The sequence below is a fragment of the Mytilus edulis genome, chromosome 5, assembly GCF_963676685.1.
Source record: "Mytilus edulis chromosome 5, xbMytEdul2.2, whole genome shotgun sequence".
NCBI classification, from domain to species: Eukaryota; Metazoa; Mollusca; class Bivalvia; order Mytilida; family Mytilidae; genus Mytilus; species Mytilus edulis.
In genome coordinates, this window is record NC_092348.1 from 26,912,535 (window position 1) to 26,931,403 (window position 18,869).

An 18,869-nucleotide genomic window follows, 5' to 3' on the forward strand; every position below is an offset into this window, starting at 1 on the left:
TACAGAATCCGATTATTGCTGCAAATAAAATACGTTTGAAAATGGACAAGTGCATGTAACTTTTCCCGTCAACAAATGTTACATGCACCTTTTCATTAGCTGATTAGCTTTGGAAACAAGTTATTGAACCAGCATTGCAAATTTTGAAAGGTGTCAACAATGGGTACAATTTGGATTTCATGATTTTTATCAATCAACTGAAGTTTGAAAAATATAGAAGGTAAGAAAATTTATTTCATTTTCGTGTCAATACTGCCCAATTATACTCATCTTTTTATAACAGTTGTATACTTTTTATAGTAAGCATTACCATAATTATTTTTTTCACATTTCAACCCACTGACAATTACATTAAAATGTGGCTTTGTCATCTTTCACACTAGGCATCTACCAGTGATCAAGCAGATGATAAGAGAGTGGGACCAGGTTAATTTGACCTCACAATGAAGTGTTACATGCACTTTCTGTGTAAATTAGGTTCTTTGATAATGATGTGTGACTTGCTTTGCAATTTTGTCAAAAAATATAAGTTTATCTTGTATTTAAACAGGTTTGACCCTCACGATATTCATTTTGTTGCTGGAGAGATTTCTGTACATAACATTGACACGAAAATATTTACCAAGGAAAGGTGTCTATGATACATGCAAAAGCTTTTTTTTGTACGGTTTGTCTTATCAATCTAATTTTTTACATGCAATACCACAGATTAATTGCCAATTTGATTAACTAGTACTTGTATTCATTCTCAGCATTATAAAGATAACTGGCCACTTAATTTGAAAACATAAAATGTAACATTGACACCAGAATAAAAACAATATTACTTTATTACACTTAAAGCATAATTGGCCAGTGCATAATATTAAATCAAATGTAAATTTATGCTGAATTCTTAACAGAGAAGTTGTTGATCTTTCTTGATTTCTAGACTTTACAATATTTACTTGTAATTCTTATCGTTTAAAGGCATGTAACATTGACACATCTTCTGCGTCCAGGTTACATGCTACAACCTAATAAATGTGCATACAATTATTCAATCAATAAAATATTGTTGAAATTTAAATTTGCTTCATTAAAATGATATTAAAGAAATAAATGAGTTTTAATTATTTGTGTTTATTTTTTTCCTGATTGACTAGCAATTTTCCTCATCATTTGTTGGTGTTCCTGTCAATGTTACATACATAACCCAGAATTATAATGTTTTAAAAGCATTGATTTCCAAACCTCTGTTATGAGCTTTAAAATGAGTTTATCTGAGTTTATAAATGACTAACATCTGAAATATTGTCATCACACAATTTCTTTGATGCTCCTATGATAACTTTATGAGTAACATGGACTACGATTTTTGTATCAGGTCTTTTTTGTGTTACATGAGAAGATTTTACTGTGTTGAAATCAACAGTTAATCTAATTTTTAATATTCAAAGTTATTATTATGATACCTATTTTAAAAAATAATGTATAAAGTAAACCCAAATTAAACTTTTTTTTCATTAAGAAATTGTGTATGTAACATTGACAGAGTCTATTATTTAGACTTTTACATGTTCAGGCCAGTGTTACATGCGTAAACAAAACTTACTGCCATATGGAGCTATTATCTTATTTTTATTTTACAAAATTAAAGCGTTTTCATGTTTTCCTGTTTAATTTGTCTTTTAACACTAGTTAGTAACATTGACAACAATATTTTGTGTCAAGATTTTTTTATGTTACATGCAAAGGTATTACTTCCTTAAAGTCAGACATTTATATAACATTTTATAACCTTAATGATTAATTAGATATTACTGGGCAGCAATTATATTATTTCTCCAAAGTTGACTATTAAGCACACCACTTTCATCTTCTGGTATTCATGTATGTAACATTGACATACAACCTTTTACTTTTCTGTCAATGTTACACGCATGAACAGAACTGATAACATTTACTTACTCCTTTGCTCTATAAAGAGATTATTGATAATTTAACTTGTTTTACCACCATCAAACTTCATCTTTATTTCTAAATATAGATATTCTTTTTAGAAGTGTATTTTCTTCATTGACAACAAAATTGGTGTCAGTTTTGAAAATTTACATGCAATTTTTAATTAAAAAAATCTACAGGCAATATAAACCTAAGAAAGAAAAAGATGATCAGCAATAAATGTGATGAAGAAAACTCTCAGGAAGATGCTGCAAAAAGATACTGTCCCTGTCAACCAGTCAGATGGTGATGTTCCTGGCAGCCAGACAGATGGTGATGTCCCTGTCAGCCTGGAAGATGGTGATGTACATATCAGTCAATCAGTTAGTTGGTGATGTTCCTGTCAGTCAGTCAGTCTGTGATGTTCTTGTAAGCCAGTCAGAGGGTAATGTCCCTGTCAGCCAACAGATGGTGATGTCCTAGTCAGCCTGGCAGATGGTGATGTTCATATTAGTCTGTCAGTTGGTGATGTTCCTGTCATTCAGTCATATGGTGATGTTCCTGTAAGCGAGTCAGATGGGGGATGTCCCTGTCAGCCAGTCAGATGGTGATGTCCCTGTCAGCCAGTCAGATGGTGATATGATCCCTTTCAGCCTGTCAGATGGTGATAACCCTATCAGCCTGGCAGATTATGATGTCTGTGTTAGCTTGTCTGATAAGGTCCCTATTACTGAGTCGGGTGATGACAGTCCTTTCAGCCAGTCAGATAGTAGTTCTGTGTCAGAAAACCAGATGATGGTGACTGTGTATGCAGACATACTAGTGATCTCCAATTTGACCATTCTACAGCAGTGTAGAAGATAGTTATTTCAAAATCTTGTTTATTTATCCCTTTTCATTCACCAGTCAACACATGTATCATGTGTATTTACTGATGCTCATTATAGAAATCATGAGGAATTCAATTTGTAACATTTTTTTTTAATTGTTATGCCAATAATTGACATTCCAGAATATCTTTTGCATTATAAGAGGTTCAGGCTCCTTCTGATTTCAAAATAATAATAATAAACTCATCATGGATACCAGAATTGAAATTTTGTAGGCCAGAAACGCTTTTCGTTTACAAAAGACTATTCAGTGACGCTAATGAAACAAAAAAGTAAAAGAAGGCCAAATAAAGTTGAAAACAGGACTATGGTCTAATGGGTGTTGGTTTTCTCTTCTGAATTGTTTTACACTGGTCATTATGGGGCCCTTTAAATTGTGGCTTCCTGTAGTTTAGGTAACAAGTTTTCAAGATGAAATGGCATTGAAAAATCGAAACAAGATATTTGTGAGTTTCTATATTATTGTAAATTTTATAATCTATGCATGGATTTTGGTTCTGATTGAGGGTAGATTAATTGTTGTTTTGTTTTTTGCTTTTTTCAGATAGATAGTTGAAGATGTTGGAGACAGAAAACAAGAAACAAGAAACTTGTTTTGAATGTTTGAAATAGAATTTATTGTTTAAACCTTAAAAAATTATCATAAATGTAAGATTAACCAGCAGAAATCAAACGAGATATAGGGTAATATGTCTATCAGACAACAACCTCAAAGATGAAACCCAAATTGTTCTTTATAGAAGTTATGTAAAGATTGAAAATAAGATTCTTAATAAATGCAGCTGTATCAACCTCTCGTAGATTTGTCCATATTTTGTCTTGGTTTTTCATACTATTAGTTTTAAGTGTAACTGTGTCACATGAATGAGGGATACTTGTAATCATTTTGTACCCTTACTTTGTCAGTATTAGTTATTGAGTGAGAAACTTTGTGGATGCTGATGGTTGTGTGGTTGTCTTCATATCAATCTCATCCCTGTGCATAAAAAAACGGGTTGCTTACTTACTGATATAAAAATGTTTCATGTTGTGGAAATTTTGGATGACTCCTTCATCAATTGATCTATCTTTGGTCTTAATTTTATTTTTCTGGTTATTTTGACATTTGAATATCTTTTAATTTAGCCTTCCATAGTGTACCACCATGAACAAGCATAACTACTGGTATAGTTAAAAAATATCTCTGCTGTCTGAAATTTAGGTGAATGGTTTTGGTATTAACCACTATTTAAATAATATCATATATGAGAAATGTGGCAGTATAATTGTATAATTTACATTCAGATGGTTGTTTGGAGGCTTTTTGTATCTTTTAAGGTCAATTCTGGCATGGTTCAATTTTCATATTTTTTGTGTCCACGTTACATGCAACATTTAAGTCACTATTTTATGACAGAAATGAGATAATTGCAAAAATATTAATACAATTTTTTAATGTGAGGGTAACACAATGAAACAGAGCCTTTACATGTTCAGAAAGAAAATGATTCTTACTGTATTTATCTCTTAAACATTGCATGTAACATTGACAGAAAAGTAGCGGAAACTTGTTTTCACAAAATTTCTAAAAGAAATGAAAATATACATTTTAGAGTTTTGATGATAGACAATGTTTTGTGATCAATATATATGATGTTGAATGATGAATAAGTTAAGAAATCATTAATCTCAATTTGGAAAAAGTGTCCATGTTACATGCTCCAAATTCATTATTTGCTTTGGTTCAAAACTGACGCAAGTTTAAAAATGATTTTTTTGGTTACAAATAGAAGGACACCATTTGTAGCAATAATTGGTAAAAAATTTAGAAGCTTATAATGATTTTTATTTTTTTCTTACAATGTCACACTAAAGTAGCATTAGCGAATTCCTGCCCATATATAAATGATAAAGACCTGATTAAACAGAAAGGAACTAATAATAATTACTGCTAAATATATATGTATAAGAGAGATAAACCTTCATTTCACATTAATTTGTCATTTTTTTAACCATAGTAGCAACAATTTCTGTTAAAAATATCCATATTTTCATGCCAACACTAAGGTATTCTTGTAGCAACTAGCCTGTTGATGCACTTGTGGATGAAATGTTATATAACGAAATCAAAGAAAGTCCTGTGTCGAAATTGCCTTAATTTCATGAAAATTGCCTTACATTTTATGAAAGCATTATTGTGTAAACAAATACTTTCTCATATATGAAAAATAGCCTTTAATAAGATAAACCGCTAATCTTATCGGTTGGTATTCTTTTAAAATGATTACGATTTCCTTGCATTTCGAGCTTTTTGGTTTTTTTGGGTTTTTTTTGTGGGTATCAATTTTTGTGGATTGAGGAAAGCCAGTATTTTCGTGGATATTTGATTTCATGGTTTTGCCAATCTCTGCATTCAAAGCTGATCGAAAATGAGTTATTCGTTAAACATTTGAATTTGTGGTTCACCTGTACCCTTAAAAACCAGGAAAATTGGTATCCAACCAAAAATAATGAATCCACAGTACTTTTTTTACTAATTCTTCTAACCTCTTCAACTTATAACCAACTATTAACAAATAATAAAAGCTTACCATGTGATGGTGCTGAAGATCTTCTGGTTCTACCTCCGAGGTTGGAGGTGGAGGAGGCGGTTCTTCTACTGGAACCTCTATCTGTGATACCTGAGTTGGTGATTGCTGAGGTAAGGTGGAACCAGCACCTGTTGGCCAAACCTTGGGAAAACAAAAGTTCTTAAATAATAAATACTGTCGATTCATTTAATTTTGTGGTTTGGACAAATTAAAGTCTGCATACACGCTTGTAGAAAATTTGTTCTTCGATAAACATTGAAATTTGTGGTTAACCTGTATCCTCAAGCTACATGTATATATATTATATATCAAGGAATATTCATACAGTCCTGTGTTTCAATTTCTAGGAACCTATAAAATTTGAGCTAAAACAAACTAGATAGCTTTGTTCATTTATATATGAATTTTAAGCAAATGCACATTAACCCACATTTTATTGGACTATTGTAAAATTGTTGAATGCACAGGCATATACAGTACAGGTAGGGACTTATTTTTATGGATGCCTTAATCCGTCTAGATGTCAGACTGGTCGGACAGTTGTCCCAGTGTAATAAACACCTGCTGTGCAATATCCAAGTGGAAGGTCGTAAATCAATCTGTACCAGCTTGATTAGAATTAAATTTTACCTGTACAGATATATTAGTATGTATGGAGGATAGATAAATGTAAAATATTGTTTTGTATTCAAAGAGAAAGAATTAAAATTAAAATTAAATATAAGAAATAAAATTAAAATTAAATATAAGAATAAAAATTAAAATTAAATATAATTTTTTTTTTTTTATAATTTGAAAATGAAATAAAGACGATTTTTAACAATATATTGTGTTGCCAATTATTTCAATAGTTTTGTGCCAATAAACTATTTTGTATTTGTATTTGTAAACCGTAAATATTTCATCTAATTCAAAATAATAAGCCTAATAACAACCAAGACTGTTAAAAGTTAAATCAAATTGTTGAGACTTCAATCCCGTAAATTATACGAGTTTTCGTTGATGGTTATATTATTTCCCGCTTTTAACGTCCTGTTCCTTTATATGTTATTATAAGAAACTCAATTTTAAGTATAAGGCCAACATATCGTATTTATGAAATATATATAGGCATTGTGAATTAAGTTATTTTCCTTTTGATACAACTTTCCCCGTCGGAGCCTCTACATCTATTCACACCTGTCAATCATTTCTCGCAAGTGAAACATTTTGGTCAGACAGATCACTCGTGCTTTCTATTTTGACATATTTCCCGTTAATCTCTTTGAAAGTCAAACAATTGGTTTCCTTTAATACAATATTTATAACGCCGAGATCATATTTCGATTCCTATTTTTTTTATTTTATTTAAAATTGTTGACACTCGAGATAATATGCCTTTCTATTTTCATGTCTAAAATATTTTATGAAAATCGCGGGTGTTATAAATATATTTTACAAATTGTATCAAATCGATACACGAAAATCAAAGTTTAACCTTATATAGTTTATTGACTAAATGCACATTCATACCCCAATGGGGTTGAACGCTAGTCCTACTAGTCATGATCCGCTGTCTTTACTTTTTCGTCGTACTTCTAGTCATTTTAAAGCTCGCGCAGTCAGTTTGATTTTTTAAATCGATGTTGTATTATTTCCGAAGTTTAAAGGAGGTCTCCAAATAGATTATTTAAATGGGAATCCGGGAAATGACTGATAAAAATAAAACAAAAAAATAGTTAAAGAAGACTAAATCGTGTTTTTATTATACATGTATGTAAATCGATTAAATTTCTATTCTGGTAAATCGATCAAGAGCCTCAAAACTAAAACACAATACTGTCAATCATTCCACATCAAATTTAATCATGAATGAATTTTCCCACGGTCGGTCAGTAAGGTCACCTGTGTTTACTGTTACGACATTTCCCGCCATATAAAAATCTCGTGCAGTGGACAAAATCGATCTTTAATATCTTTTATTAGCATTCAATATTATTGTGAGTGGAGTCAAGTTAAAGTTCAACCACGTGCACACGCTGTTGATCACTGATATGTGTATCATGGAATTGTCTTTTCACGGCAATTTTTTCTTTTAGATTGCTATAAAAAATATAACATACAAGTTTCCTTTGTTACATGGATTGTGCGTAAATTAATATTATGCAAATAAGTTCGGGATTTCGGGATTAACCCTTTCGGGATCTGGGAATTCTTTTTTCGCGATGTCGGGATTTAAATTTATTTAAATTCGGGACCTTGTGACTTCGTGTTTTTAAGCCCGGGATTTCGAGATCCGGACCCCTTTTACCCCCAACCCCCAAATGCAGATCAATTATATTAATTTAGCATAATGAACAAACACGGAAATCTTAAAATAAACTTATGCCCGGGAAGAATCAATATTTTCTTCTAGTGTTATTATTTGCGTTCTATTTTAGTCATACATCTCCAACTTTCGGACAATATTTGTTTACAGTAAAAAGTAAAAACTACAAAGAATCGTCAAGCTACTAATAATATACAAGTGTTGCTCACTGTAATTATTTTTATCTCGGAACTGACACAACAGACTGAATATTAAATACAAATTTTAGAAATATTTTGCATGTGACCGCGTCAAACTAAAATGTATGCAGCAGCACTTGAGATAGCATTCTGCTAATCAATGGATTTACGTGGAAAATAAATCAGTAAAATAAAAATAACCGTAAGCTTCAAGAAATAGAATACATGTAAAAATATATATGTTTAAACAATTTATGCAAACAAATAACAAAAAGATAAAAAAAAAATCAAACAAACAAAAAGGAACATAAAATAAAAATAATGTTTAGGAACAAAGAAAATAAATATTAACAGTTGAAATATCAAAACCATAATTAACAAAAATAGGCTATTTTTATTAAACAAAGTTTTCTCCAGTACTTCACCTGTAAAAATATTTTATGTCAAATACGATGTAGAACTAATATAATCAATAAAGTGACTGAGAGGTTAAAATTACAGGTAATCTGATTCTGAAATCAGTGAACCGTAATTTTAGCAACACGGATTAAGATGAAAGGACCATTCACACCTGGATCTGTTGTTTAATGAACATACTACCTACCATAAAAATGTCCGATTATTCATATCCGACTAGACGGATTAAGACATCCATAAAAATAAGTCCCTACCCGTACTGTACCCGCAATCTACTTCTATAAACTAACACTTCTCAATTTAACTCACTTATATCTTCTTCAACATTAGATTTGTACTGCTTTGTTCGTAACTCTTTGTTAGACTTATCCAGGTTCATCTGTATAAGAATTCTGCGCCCAATTTAAGTACAACAGATTTGTACGCCATACCTAGTTTTTTTAACATTAGATTTCTGATCGTAGGCACATTCATGAACCACAGATTTGTATGACATACCTTGTGTGTTCACATGTGTTTTTTTAACAATAGATTTCTGAGCGAAGGCACATTCATGAACCACAGATTTGTATGACATACCTTGTGTGTTGACATGTGTTTTTTTTTACAATAGATTTCTGAGCGAAGGCACATCCAAGTAATACAGATTTGTTTGACATACCTTGTGTGTTGACGTGTTTTTTTTACATTAGATTTCTAAGCAAAGGCCCATTCATGAACCACAGAATTGTTTGACATACCTTGTGAGTTGACATGTGTTTTTTACATTAGATTTCTGAGCAAAGACATATCCATGTACAATTACATGTTTGTATAACCTACCTTATGTGTTGACATGTGTTTTTTTACATTAGATTTCTGAGCAAAGGCACGTCCACATACAATACACTGAAATGGTTTCTCTCCTGTGTGTGCTCTAATGTGTTGTTGTAAATCAAAGTTTTTAGCAAATGCTTTGTCACAGTACTGACATCTTAACTTTTTCTTCTCTTCAGTTTCGCCAGGTTTTTTTCTCCTTAAAATAGCTGGATCTTCATTAGAGGAAGCGTTGACCATACTAGCTTGTGCTGATTTCCTACCTGAAATACGTTAATGTCAAAATTAGTAATTTTTTATGCAACTTAGACATGAAAGAAAACCCTACCAAATTTTATTTGTATGCTCAGAAAAGTCACCAATTTTTGAACTACTTTCATTTATATATTGAGTATTTTGCATTTAGTAACTCAATAAATAATTCAAGTGTTAAAAAGTTAAACTCAAGGCCATAGAAAAATTCAAAATCAGCATAGATTTTTACTGTGTAATATTTATAGAAACCACAAAAAACGTTCATATTTCAGTTATATGTTTTCAATGTTCATGTAGATGAATTGGAATCCAAAGTACAGGTGCCTACCAAAAAACCAATGAATGTTTTCTACAGCTACTGGTATACATGGAGCTTTATTTATCTAGGAACATGCTTTCATTGTTTGATCTTTGTTGTCACTGATGAAACATCTGAAGCAATTTCAAATGGTTTGGTTTGTGGTTTTTTCTATTTTTGAAGGTTGCATTTTGACCTTCAAATGTCAAATTTTAGGAAACAGAAAAACTCTCTTTAATTGTTTCAAATCTGTCATCTGATGACCTATTCATCCCTTACAGCATAGGTTTTTCTCATTGCTGAAGGCTCTTTGTATGTATGATAACCTGTAGTTGGTCATATCCTACAGTCTGTGATTATGGATAGTTTTTCTTATTGCTGAAGGAGCTCTTTATATGTATGATAACCTGTAGTTGGTCATATCCTACAGTCTGTAATTATGGAGTTTTTCTCATTGCTGAAGGCTCTTTATGTGTATGATAACCTGTAGTTAGTCATATCCTACAGTCTGTGATTATGGATAGTTTTCTCATATGTAATCATACCACATCTCCTTATGTTTATTTTATTAGGTTGTTTTCTCATTATATGTTAACAATTATAATGGAACCTCTATGCAATAAAATTTTACTTTGCATTTTCAATTTTTATCTTTACCATATGCATGTTCATGATGTTTTAAATATCTCAAACCTGATTTTCATTGGTTGTCTTTGTTGATATAATTCTATGTGTTACTCATTTCTTGTTTTTTATATAGATTTATAATAGCTGGTTTTCCCATTTGAATGGTTTTATAGCTTGTTGTTCAGTGTGAGCCAAGAGACTGTACATTGACCCATAATGGTTTAGTTTTTGCCATTTGTGACATTGATTGTCTCTTAGGCATTCATACTACATCTTCTTATATTTATTATAATTTTAAGTTTGCTCTTGTTTTTACAGAAGAACAGTAGTCTTAAGTAATCTGTATAATATTAGTACAAACCAGCTTTAGTTGGACTTGGTTTAGTCACAGTTTGTGTTATAGGTTTCTCTGGTAGGGCAGTAAACATGACATTCTGTAGTGGAACCTGATTGGCTGTTACAGTACTTGTAAAGGCAGAGGTAGAAGGTAGTGTGGATGTTGTATTGAGGGCATTCAATATTGTAACATTAGAGGTCCGGGTGTTGAAGGATCCAACTTGTGACAACAGTGGCCCACTTGCTTGTAGTGCTGCACCTTGTTGCTGTGACAAATAATATATAGGTTAGTCCCTTAAACATGTTAAAATAGATTTAAAATGATTTCAACAAATGAATGAGACCTACATGTAATCATGACCAAAGAAAGCCTTTTTCACACTACTGGTGACCAACATGTTACAATTTATGTAATATATATAACATATCATCCCTTGCATCTTTGCATCAAGCTGATATAATGCTAGAAGATCATTTGTGTTCAATGGAAACTGTGTGGACCAAAATGTTGTGCTGCTACAGAGATATTTTGGTTATCCATTTTACATGTTATACTTTTCACGTTGATAAAAAAAGATAAAATAATAAAATAAAAATGGTGAAATTGTGATTGATAGTTTCAATTGTTTTGAATTATTCATAAATTTTGTATTGCTGATCACTTTTCAGAGTTGCAAACTTTCACTATATGCATATTTAATGCCATGTATTTTTTACTAACAAAAAAATAATTTTTCGCAAGTAAGCAGTGAATTAGATGGCCCTGTGAACTTGCTTTAAAAAAATGACACTGTACAGCAATGATACTCAACAATTTGCTGGTGAACTGTCAAGAAGATTGCATAATTATGATCTGTAAATGATGATGTCTACAGGTCATTGTAACCTTATCATGCTTATAAAATATTTGACATATATATAGTAAATACAAATTTTCCTATCTCTATAAAACAATATCTTATTTATATGACTACAATGTAAACAATGACATGTCACCAATTCAAAATATCTCAGTATAACTTACAAGTTGTATTGTAGATGCTCCTAGGGTCTGGTCGACACTGGCAAATGACATGAGTTCATCAGTTAACACCATATTTTGTGTGAGGGGAGATTGGGATACAGTGGCATAGGCAGGTAGGGTACCAGCTTGTGAAAATGGAGCCTACAATATACATGTAATAATAAAAAACAGATAACACCAAGTTTTGTGTGAGAGGAGATTGGAACACAGTGGCATAGGTAGAAAGTCTGGAAGCTTGTAATGATGGAGACACCATGTTGTGTGTGAGGGGAGATAGTACATGTAGCATAGGCATACATGTGTTCTATCAAATGGTTATGACTGTCCACTTGTTCATGTGTTCTATGACATGGATTTGATTGCCCCTTATTCAAGTATTTTATGACATGAATTTGAATGTTTCTTTTGTTACATGTGTTATGTGTTTCTATGACAATGTACGTATGACATGGATTTGATGCCCTTTTCATCAAGTGTTCTATGAAATGGATTTGACTGTTTCTTTGTTCATGCATTCTTTTACAAGGATTTGATTTCCCTTGGTAAAGTGTTCCAGGACATGTTTTTTGTTGCCCCTTGGTCATGTATATGTGTTCTATGACATGGATTTGTGCACCTTGGTAATGTGTTCTGTGACATGGCATGTGTTCTATGACATGGATTTGGTTGCCGCTTTGGTCATGTGTTCTACATGTTTTATGCCATGGAGTTAATTGTCCTATATCTGTTCTGTGTAGACATGATACATGAAGTATTCAGAAGAAAATTAATGTCTCATTTATAATTCCAGCAACCTGAAATATGATAAACCAAGTTTAGATAGCTTACTCAAGCAGGGAGTCTTACAAACCTGCACAAGTTGTGAGGCACTGTTAACAAACTGTCTAATACAAACCTGCATGAGTTGTGGAGCTCTGTTGACTGCTTGGAGTAATGAGTTATGATTAATAACATTCTGGCTTGCACTAAGTTGTCTCTGTAGTACACATCTAGATTGTTTATGATTGATGAAGGCTCCCAGTGTAGTAAACTGTCTCTTACATTTCCCACATTGGAAAACATCCTCTTCTTCTCCTGTAAGTTAAACCATCATGTAAATTACGTACAATTTGTTTAAATCAAGATATCAAATAACCAAGGATGATTATTAATTTCATTTAGTCTATATAAATAACCTGAATAATCCAGTTGATTAATTATGATCATTACCATCACTCCATCATTGTCCATTAACAATCATTACGATCACTCCATCATTGTCCATTAACAATCATTACGATCACTCCATCATTGTCCATTAACAATCATTACGATCACTCCATCATTGTCCATTAACAATCATTACGATCACTCCATCGTTGTCCATTAACAATCATTACGATCACTCCATCGTTGTCCATTAACAATCATTACGATCACTCCATCGTTGTCCATTAACAATCATTACGATCACTCCATCATTGTCCATAAACAATCAATACGATCACTCCATCATTGTCCATTAACAATCATTACGATCACTCCATCATTGTCCATTAACAATCATTACGATCACTCCATGATTGTCCATTAACAATCAATACGATCACTCCATGATTGTCCATTAACAATCAATACGATCACTCCATCATTGTCCATTAACAATCAATACGATCACTCCATCATTGTCCATTAACAATCATTACCATCACTCCATCATTGTCCATTAACAATCATTACGATCACTCCATGATTGTCCATTAACAATCATTACGATCACTCCATGATTGTCCATTAACAATCATTACGATCACGCCATGATTGTCCATTAACAATCATTACGATCACTCCATGATTGTCCATTAACAATCATTACGATCACTCCATCATTGTCCATTAACAATCATTACGATCACTCCATCGTTGTCCATTAACAATCATTTTGATCACTCCATCATTGTCCATTAACAATCATTACGATCACTCCATCCTTGTCCATTTACAAATACTTTTTTAACAATTGAAGTGGATAAAGGGAACTGAATTATTGGAATTAAGTCTATTAATGTATGAACTTGTCAAATAAAATTATAATGCGACTTTTAAAACATGAGACTTGTTATCACAAGAGTGCACACGCTGAAATGTCTCGCCTTCTATACTTATCATTGATATTATGTAGATAGTCCTAAGTATATAAGCTTTATTACAACTGTCTCATAAACTTAACATTAACCAAGATAACTAAACAAAGACCAATGAACCATGAAAATGAGGTCAAGGTCAGATGAACCATGTCAGGCAGACATGTACAGCTAACAATGCTTCTATACAACATATATAGTTGACCTATTACTTATAGTTTAAGAAAAATAGACCAAAACATAAAAACTTAACACTGTGCAATGAACCGTGAAAATGAGGTCAGGGTCAAAAGAAACCTGCGCTACTGACATAAAGATCATAAAATATTTCCATATACCAAATATAGTTGACCTATGGCATATAGTATTAGATAAAAAGACCAAAACTCAAAAACTTAACTTTGACCACTGACTGAACCATGAAAATGAGGTCAAGGTCACATGATATCTGCCCGCTAGACATGTACACCTTACAATCATTCCATACAACAAATATAGTAGACCTATTGCATATAGTATGAAAAAAAACTGACCAAAACACAAAAATTTAACTATAACCACTGAACCATGATAATGAGGTCAAGGTCCCATGACATCTGCCCACTAGACATGTACACCTTACAATCATTCCATATAACAAATATAGTAGACCTATTGCATATAGTACGAAAAAAACAGACCAAAACACAAAAATTTAACTATAACCACTGAACCATGAAAATGAAGTCAAGGTCAGATGACACCTGCCAGTTGGACATGTACACCTTACAGTCCTTCCATACACCGAATATACTAGCCCTATTGTTTATAGTATCTGAGATATTGACTTGACCACCAAAACTTAACCTTGTTCACTGATCCATGAAATGGGATCGAGGTCAAGTGAAAACTGTCTGACAGACATGAGGACCTTGCAAGGTACGCACATATCAAATATAGTTAGCCTATTACTTATAATAAGAGAGAATTCAACATTACAAAAAATTTGAACTTTTTTTTCAAGTGGTCACTGAACCATGAAAATGAGGTCAAGGACATTGGACATGTGACTGACGGAAACTTCGTAACATGAGGCATCTATATACAAAGTATGAAGCATCCAGGTCTTCCACCTTCTAAAATATAAAGCTTTTAAGAAGTTAGCTAACACCGCCTCCGCCGCCGCCGGATCACTATCCCTATGTCGAGCTTTCTGCAACAAAAGTTGCAGGCTCGACAAAAATTAAGTAATATTATCTACATGTATTTAACCAAGAGTTTGTTCTTGCTTTATCATTAATCATTTTCCAAATCTATCAGTTTTTAGTATGGGATTTGGTATTTCTGGGACAAGCACAATGTACATGTACATGTAGCCAGAGCAAACTCGGGTTATGTCTGGGCTAAAGGCCTTTATGATTGTATAGAACTCATAATACCTATCTCGTTTATCTACAGACCAAATAGGAATGGTATGAATGCCAATGAGACAACTCTTCATACAAAGTACATTTAGAAAATGATACAAGCCCTTTAGTATGTTCATAATGTTTATTCAATAAACACAACACTGCGACAACAGCTGATTCAGTGTAGGGCATAGAAGGTTTATCCCCCCCCCTTTTCCTCTTTGACATCCACATTTATTTTAAAATAGTCCATTTTTTTTATATGAAAGTATAAATTACATTTTGGGGGAATCATACCCTTCTTTTATGAAATCCTAGGTCCCCCTAACATGTTACATTTTGTAATTGAATCAGGTAGAGTAATGTTTGGGACTCTTAGCAGTGTACCTGGAACCAGTTGTATATATACATGTATATATGTGGACGTTTGTGCTTTTTTACCTGTAAAACGATGGACATTTGCGTTTCGAATAATATGGACTTTTGCAATTAAAATTTTGATTCACCTGTATTAAATTGACCAGACATTTGCGCTTTTAACCTATAGTCATCTACAGTCTTACGCTGAGTGGCAGCCCAGACAGCCCAGGCTAATAAAATTGCTCTCGGGGCTGTAAAAATCATATCTACAGACCAACAGAATCTAACTAAAAATTTTCAAAAATTGAGCTCCGGGCCTGTAGTTTTTATAGTTCATCGTGAAGACTGCATCTACCTGTAATTTTAATGAGAAGAAATAATTACGTAAACAAATTTGACTTATATTTGTCATTAGTTCACATTAACACAGACTTAGATATGGAGTTTAAATTTATAAACATGAAAGATGGGTAAAGGAAAAAAAATATATGTCATGATGGATTTTTATATCATTTTGATCAAACCTTCATTACTGAAGACCTTTCATGGAAATGTAGCGTGAAAGATTGTAATGCTAGAATTAAAACGGACCTCACACAGAGACCATGAAAAAAAGTTTGTGCTGCATTGAAATATATTGGTGAGGATTATGCATGTTATGTACATCCTAAGGATTAACAGTCTGTAGCCATGGTAGCTAAGGCTGTGTACAGAGTAAAAAGAAAATCTCAACCAAATGTGTCTACATCAAGAGAGATGTTCACACTTTCTTTATTATCCCATACAAACAAATATGTCCCACGCCGATATACAACATCAGTTGTTCGACCTGTTAGTCAAATTTTTACGTCATGCACAGGTATAAAAGTTGTGTTTTTTATCCTATGCAAACATAGGTTTGAACGTAGTTTTCAATTTAGACTTACATATATATATATATGCTTAAACAGACATGCAGTAAATGGTAAAGACTACTAAAGTTTCACTAACAACATACCTGTGGCCTGTATAGGCTCTGGTAAAGTTTGGGACTCTAACAATGACTGCACTGCTACAGCAGTCTGGCTGTCCATTCCAACTACAATGGAAAACTTCTCATAATCTTTGAATTAAAAGAAAAATTTGTAGAAAAAAATCTAGTTTGCCACCTGGCAAACAAAAGCATCATCCACTTCAATGAAAGAATGATATAATTCTATATTGTTGCAAATTTTACTAATTATAATGATCATGATGATAATGATTATAGACAAACTCATTCATGTGTCATTAACTGGAAATTTATCCACAAAACAGTTTTTTGCTAGCATTTAGCTAGGCATAAACATATTATTTTTTAATTGAGCATTAGACATGTTAGAGGTGGAAATAACTACATTTGTAGTACCAGAAATCCTTTGCGTGTTTTCAAGCCATTGTTCTCTTTCAAAATTTGTCTTTTAATGATGTTAAAAAGTTTTCCAATATTTTTCAATCAAATTTTATCTCCTTTTTGTAAATCTGTCCCCTGTGTAGATCTAAGGGTCAAAGCAAAATTTAATAATCTTTCAGGTCTTCAATTTATCATGACTATTTAAACTTTTTTTTAAATGAATGTCATGAATCAGGATTATGCACAAGTCAAAATAATGTAAAAATTATGTCAGACTTCAGCAGTCCGGGAACAGGTTGAAATTAGTGGGGGTTATTAATATAATGATACTTAAAGAAGTGATTTTTGGGAAGGAAATTGAGGTATGATACCTTAACAAGTGATTTTTATGTCATTGTCCTAGATTCAGTACAAGGTCATCACCTGAAATGACCCGGTCATCCATCAACACAGATGTTGGTTCTGATAATTTTAGCAACATAATTGGTCCCTGGATCATTAGTATTTTCTATATTTGAAACTACAATAAAATTAAATCACTTCTTCTAGTGATTAATTTGTACTACTTAAATAGGTGATTATTAATTAAAGAAAGACAACTCTTACTTCCAACTTTTATGGATATAATGTTACTTGAGGGGGGATAGGACCTTTATCGGGACTCCTGGATCGGGTGTTTTTAAGCTCAGGATTTCAGGATTGACCCTTTCGGGATCCGGGTTTTCTTTATTTCGATTTCCGGGACTTTGGTATTTCGAGTTTTTAAACCGGGGATTTTGTGTTTTTAAGCTTGGGTTTTCGGGATCAGGACCCCTCGTACCCCCTCTCTTACTTGAAACAGTGATTTAGAAAATCACTCATTTAAGTAAGTCTCCTGACTGTTCAGAGATCAATACAACAGGCAAAGATTACATTCTGACAAAAAATCTATCAAAATCAGTATTTTTGATAATTTTTCATTTTTTTGTACTTTTATTAACTTTTTTTCTCAAATATTTAAATTTACAAAGTTATCAAAATTTGAAATACACATGAAATACAAAATACCCTTTTAGATAATTCATATTATGTTTATTTTCTCTTTATAATTTCCAAATAATTCACCCTGAAATGATGTCAATATTTGACCGTACAATTTATAAAAGCAAGTTTTGGAGTGACAGTTCAGAAACGTGAGATTGTTGTGAGCCGTTCCAACATTTTGATCAACACCCGTTTGTGTGAAACTTGGGCGGGTCACCGGTTCGCTTGTATAGGGAACAAATGCATGACAAATGGATCAAATTTCATGCAGCTATATAAAACATAATTAAAATTGATTAGCATTGGTCATAATAACATGATAATCTGCGAGGGAGGGTTGTAAATAATTTTTAAAACATAAATTTTACAAGAAAGACAAGATGGCGGAACATAACGATGGAAGAGCACAGCAAGAATCTTGTTCTTCGGATTGCCGTTGAAATTAACATATGTTTTTGATTATGGACGAAGAATTGAACTAAATCATGGTTATACTTTCGATCCCAGTACCTGTGAACGTTTCGAGAAATGCATGAGCCATTTTTCATAATGCTCTGCAAACTTCAGTATGCAAATTAGGCGGAAACTGTCTAACATATCAAAGGGGAAGTAATTATAATTACGCGGGATATTCAATGTGTATATTTTGCGTTTTTTATTGTTTATAGCTCAAATTATTATCAATTTACATGGCGATTTTATTTAAGGAATGACTGTTATATTTTTTCGTCTATGAAGAAATAACATAAAAAAAATATGGTGCACACTGAATAACGCGCGAAGCGGGTTATTTAACAGTGTGCACCACATTTTTTATGTTATTTCGAATAGATAGAAAAAATATTACAGTCATTTCTTATAATTTAATTCTAAATTCTATTTTAAACCGTAGAAAACCATGAAAAAACGTTGATGACGTCACGGTCACATTACTTAATTATTTCTATGGGCTGATAACAA

At 32.4% G+C, this 18,869-nt stretch overlaps 1 protein-coding gene across 2 annotated transcripts in view; it reads right to left on the minus strand.

Annotated features, from left to right (window-relative positions):
• LOC139523317 (zinc finger protein 341-like) overlaps positions 1 to 18,520 on the minus strand; it is a 30,759-nt gene extending 12,239 nt beyond the window's left edge. Inside the window, exons 1-7 of one of the 2 annotated variants that reach the window (XM_071317190.1) lie at positions 18,420 to 18,520; positions 16,512 to 16,592; positions 12,539 to 12,717; positions 11,644 to 11,784; positions 10,645 to 10,885; positions 9,110 to 9,366; positions 5,384 to 5,524 (exon numbers count right to left, since the gene is read on the minus strand). In XM_071317190.1, the coding sequence (XP_071173291.1) occupies positions 5,384 to 5,524; positions 9,110 to 9,366; positions 10,645 to 10,885; positions 11,644 to 11,784; positions 12,539 to 12,717; positions 16,512 to 16,592; positions 18,420 to 18,450 (1,071 nt within the window). In that variant the 5' untranslated portion in view covers positions 18,451 to 18,520. Of the gene's footprint in view, positions 1 to 5,383; positions 5,525 to 9,109; positions 9,367 to 10,644; positions 10,886 to 11,643; positions 11,785 to 12,538; positions 12,718 to 16,511; positions 16,593 to 17,990; positions 18,100 to 18,419 lie in introns of those variants that run through there. The other variant, XM_071317191.1, reaches the window with a different exon arrangement.
• Between the last annotated feature and the right edge of the window lie 349 nt (positions 18,521 to 18,869).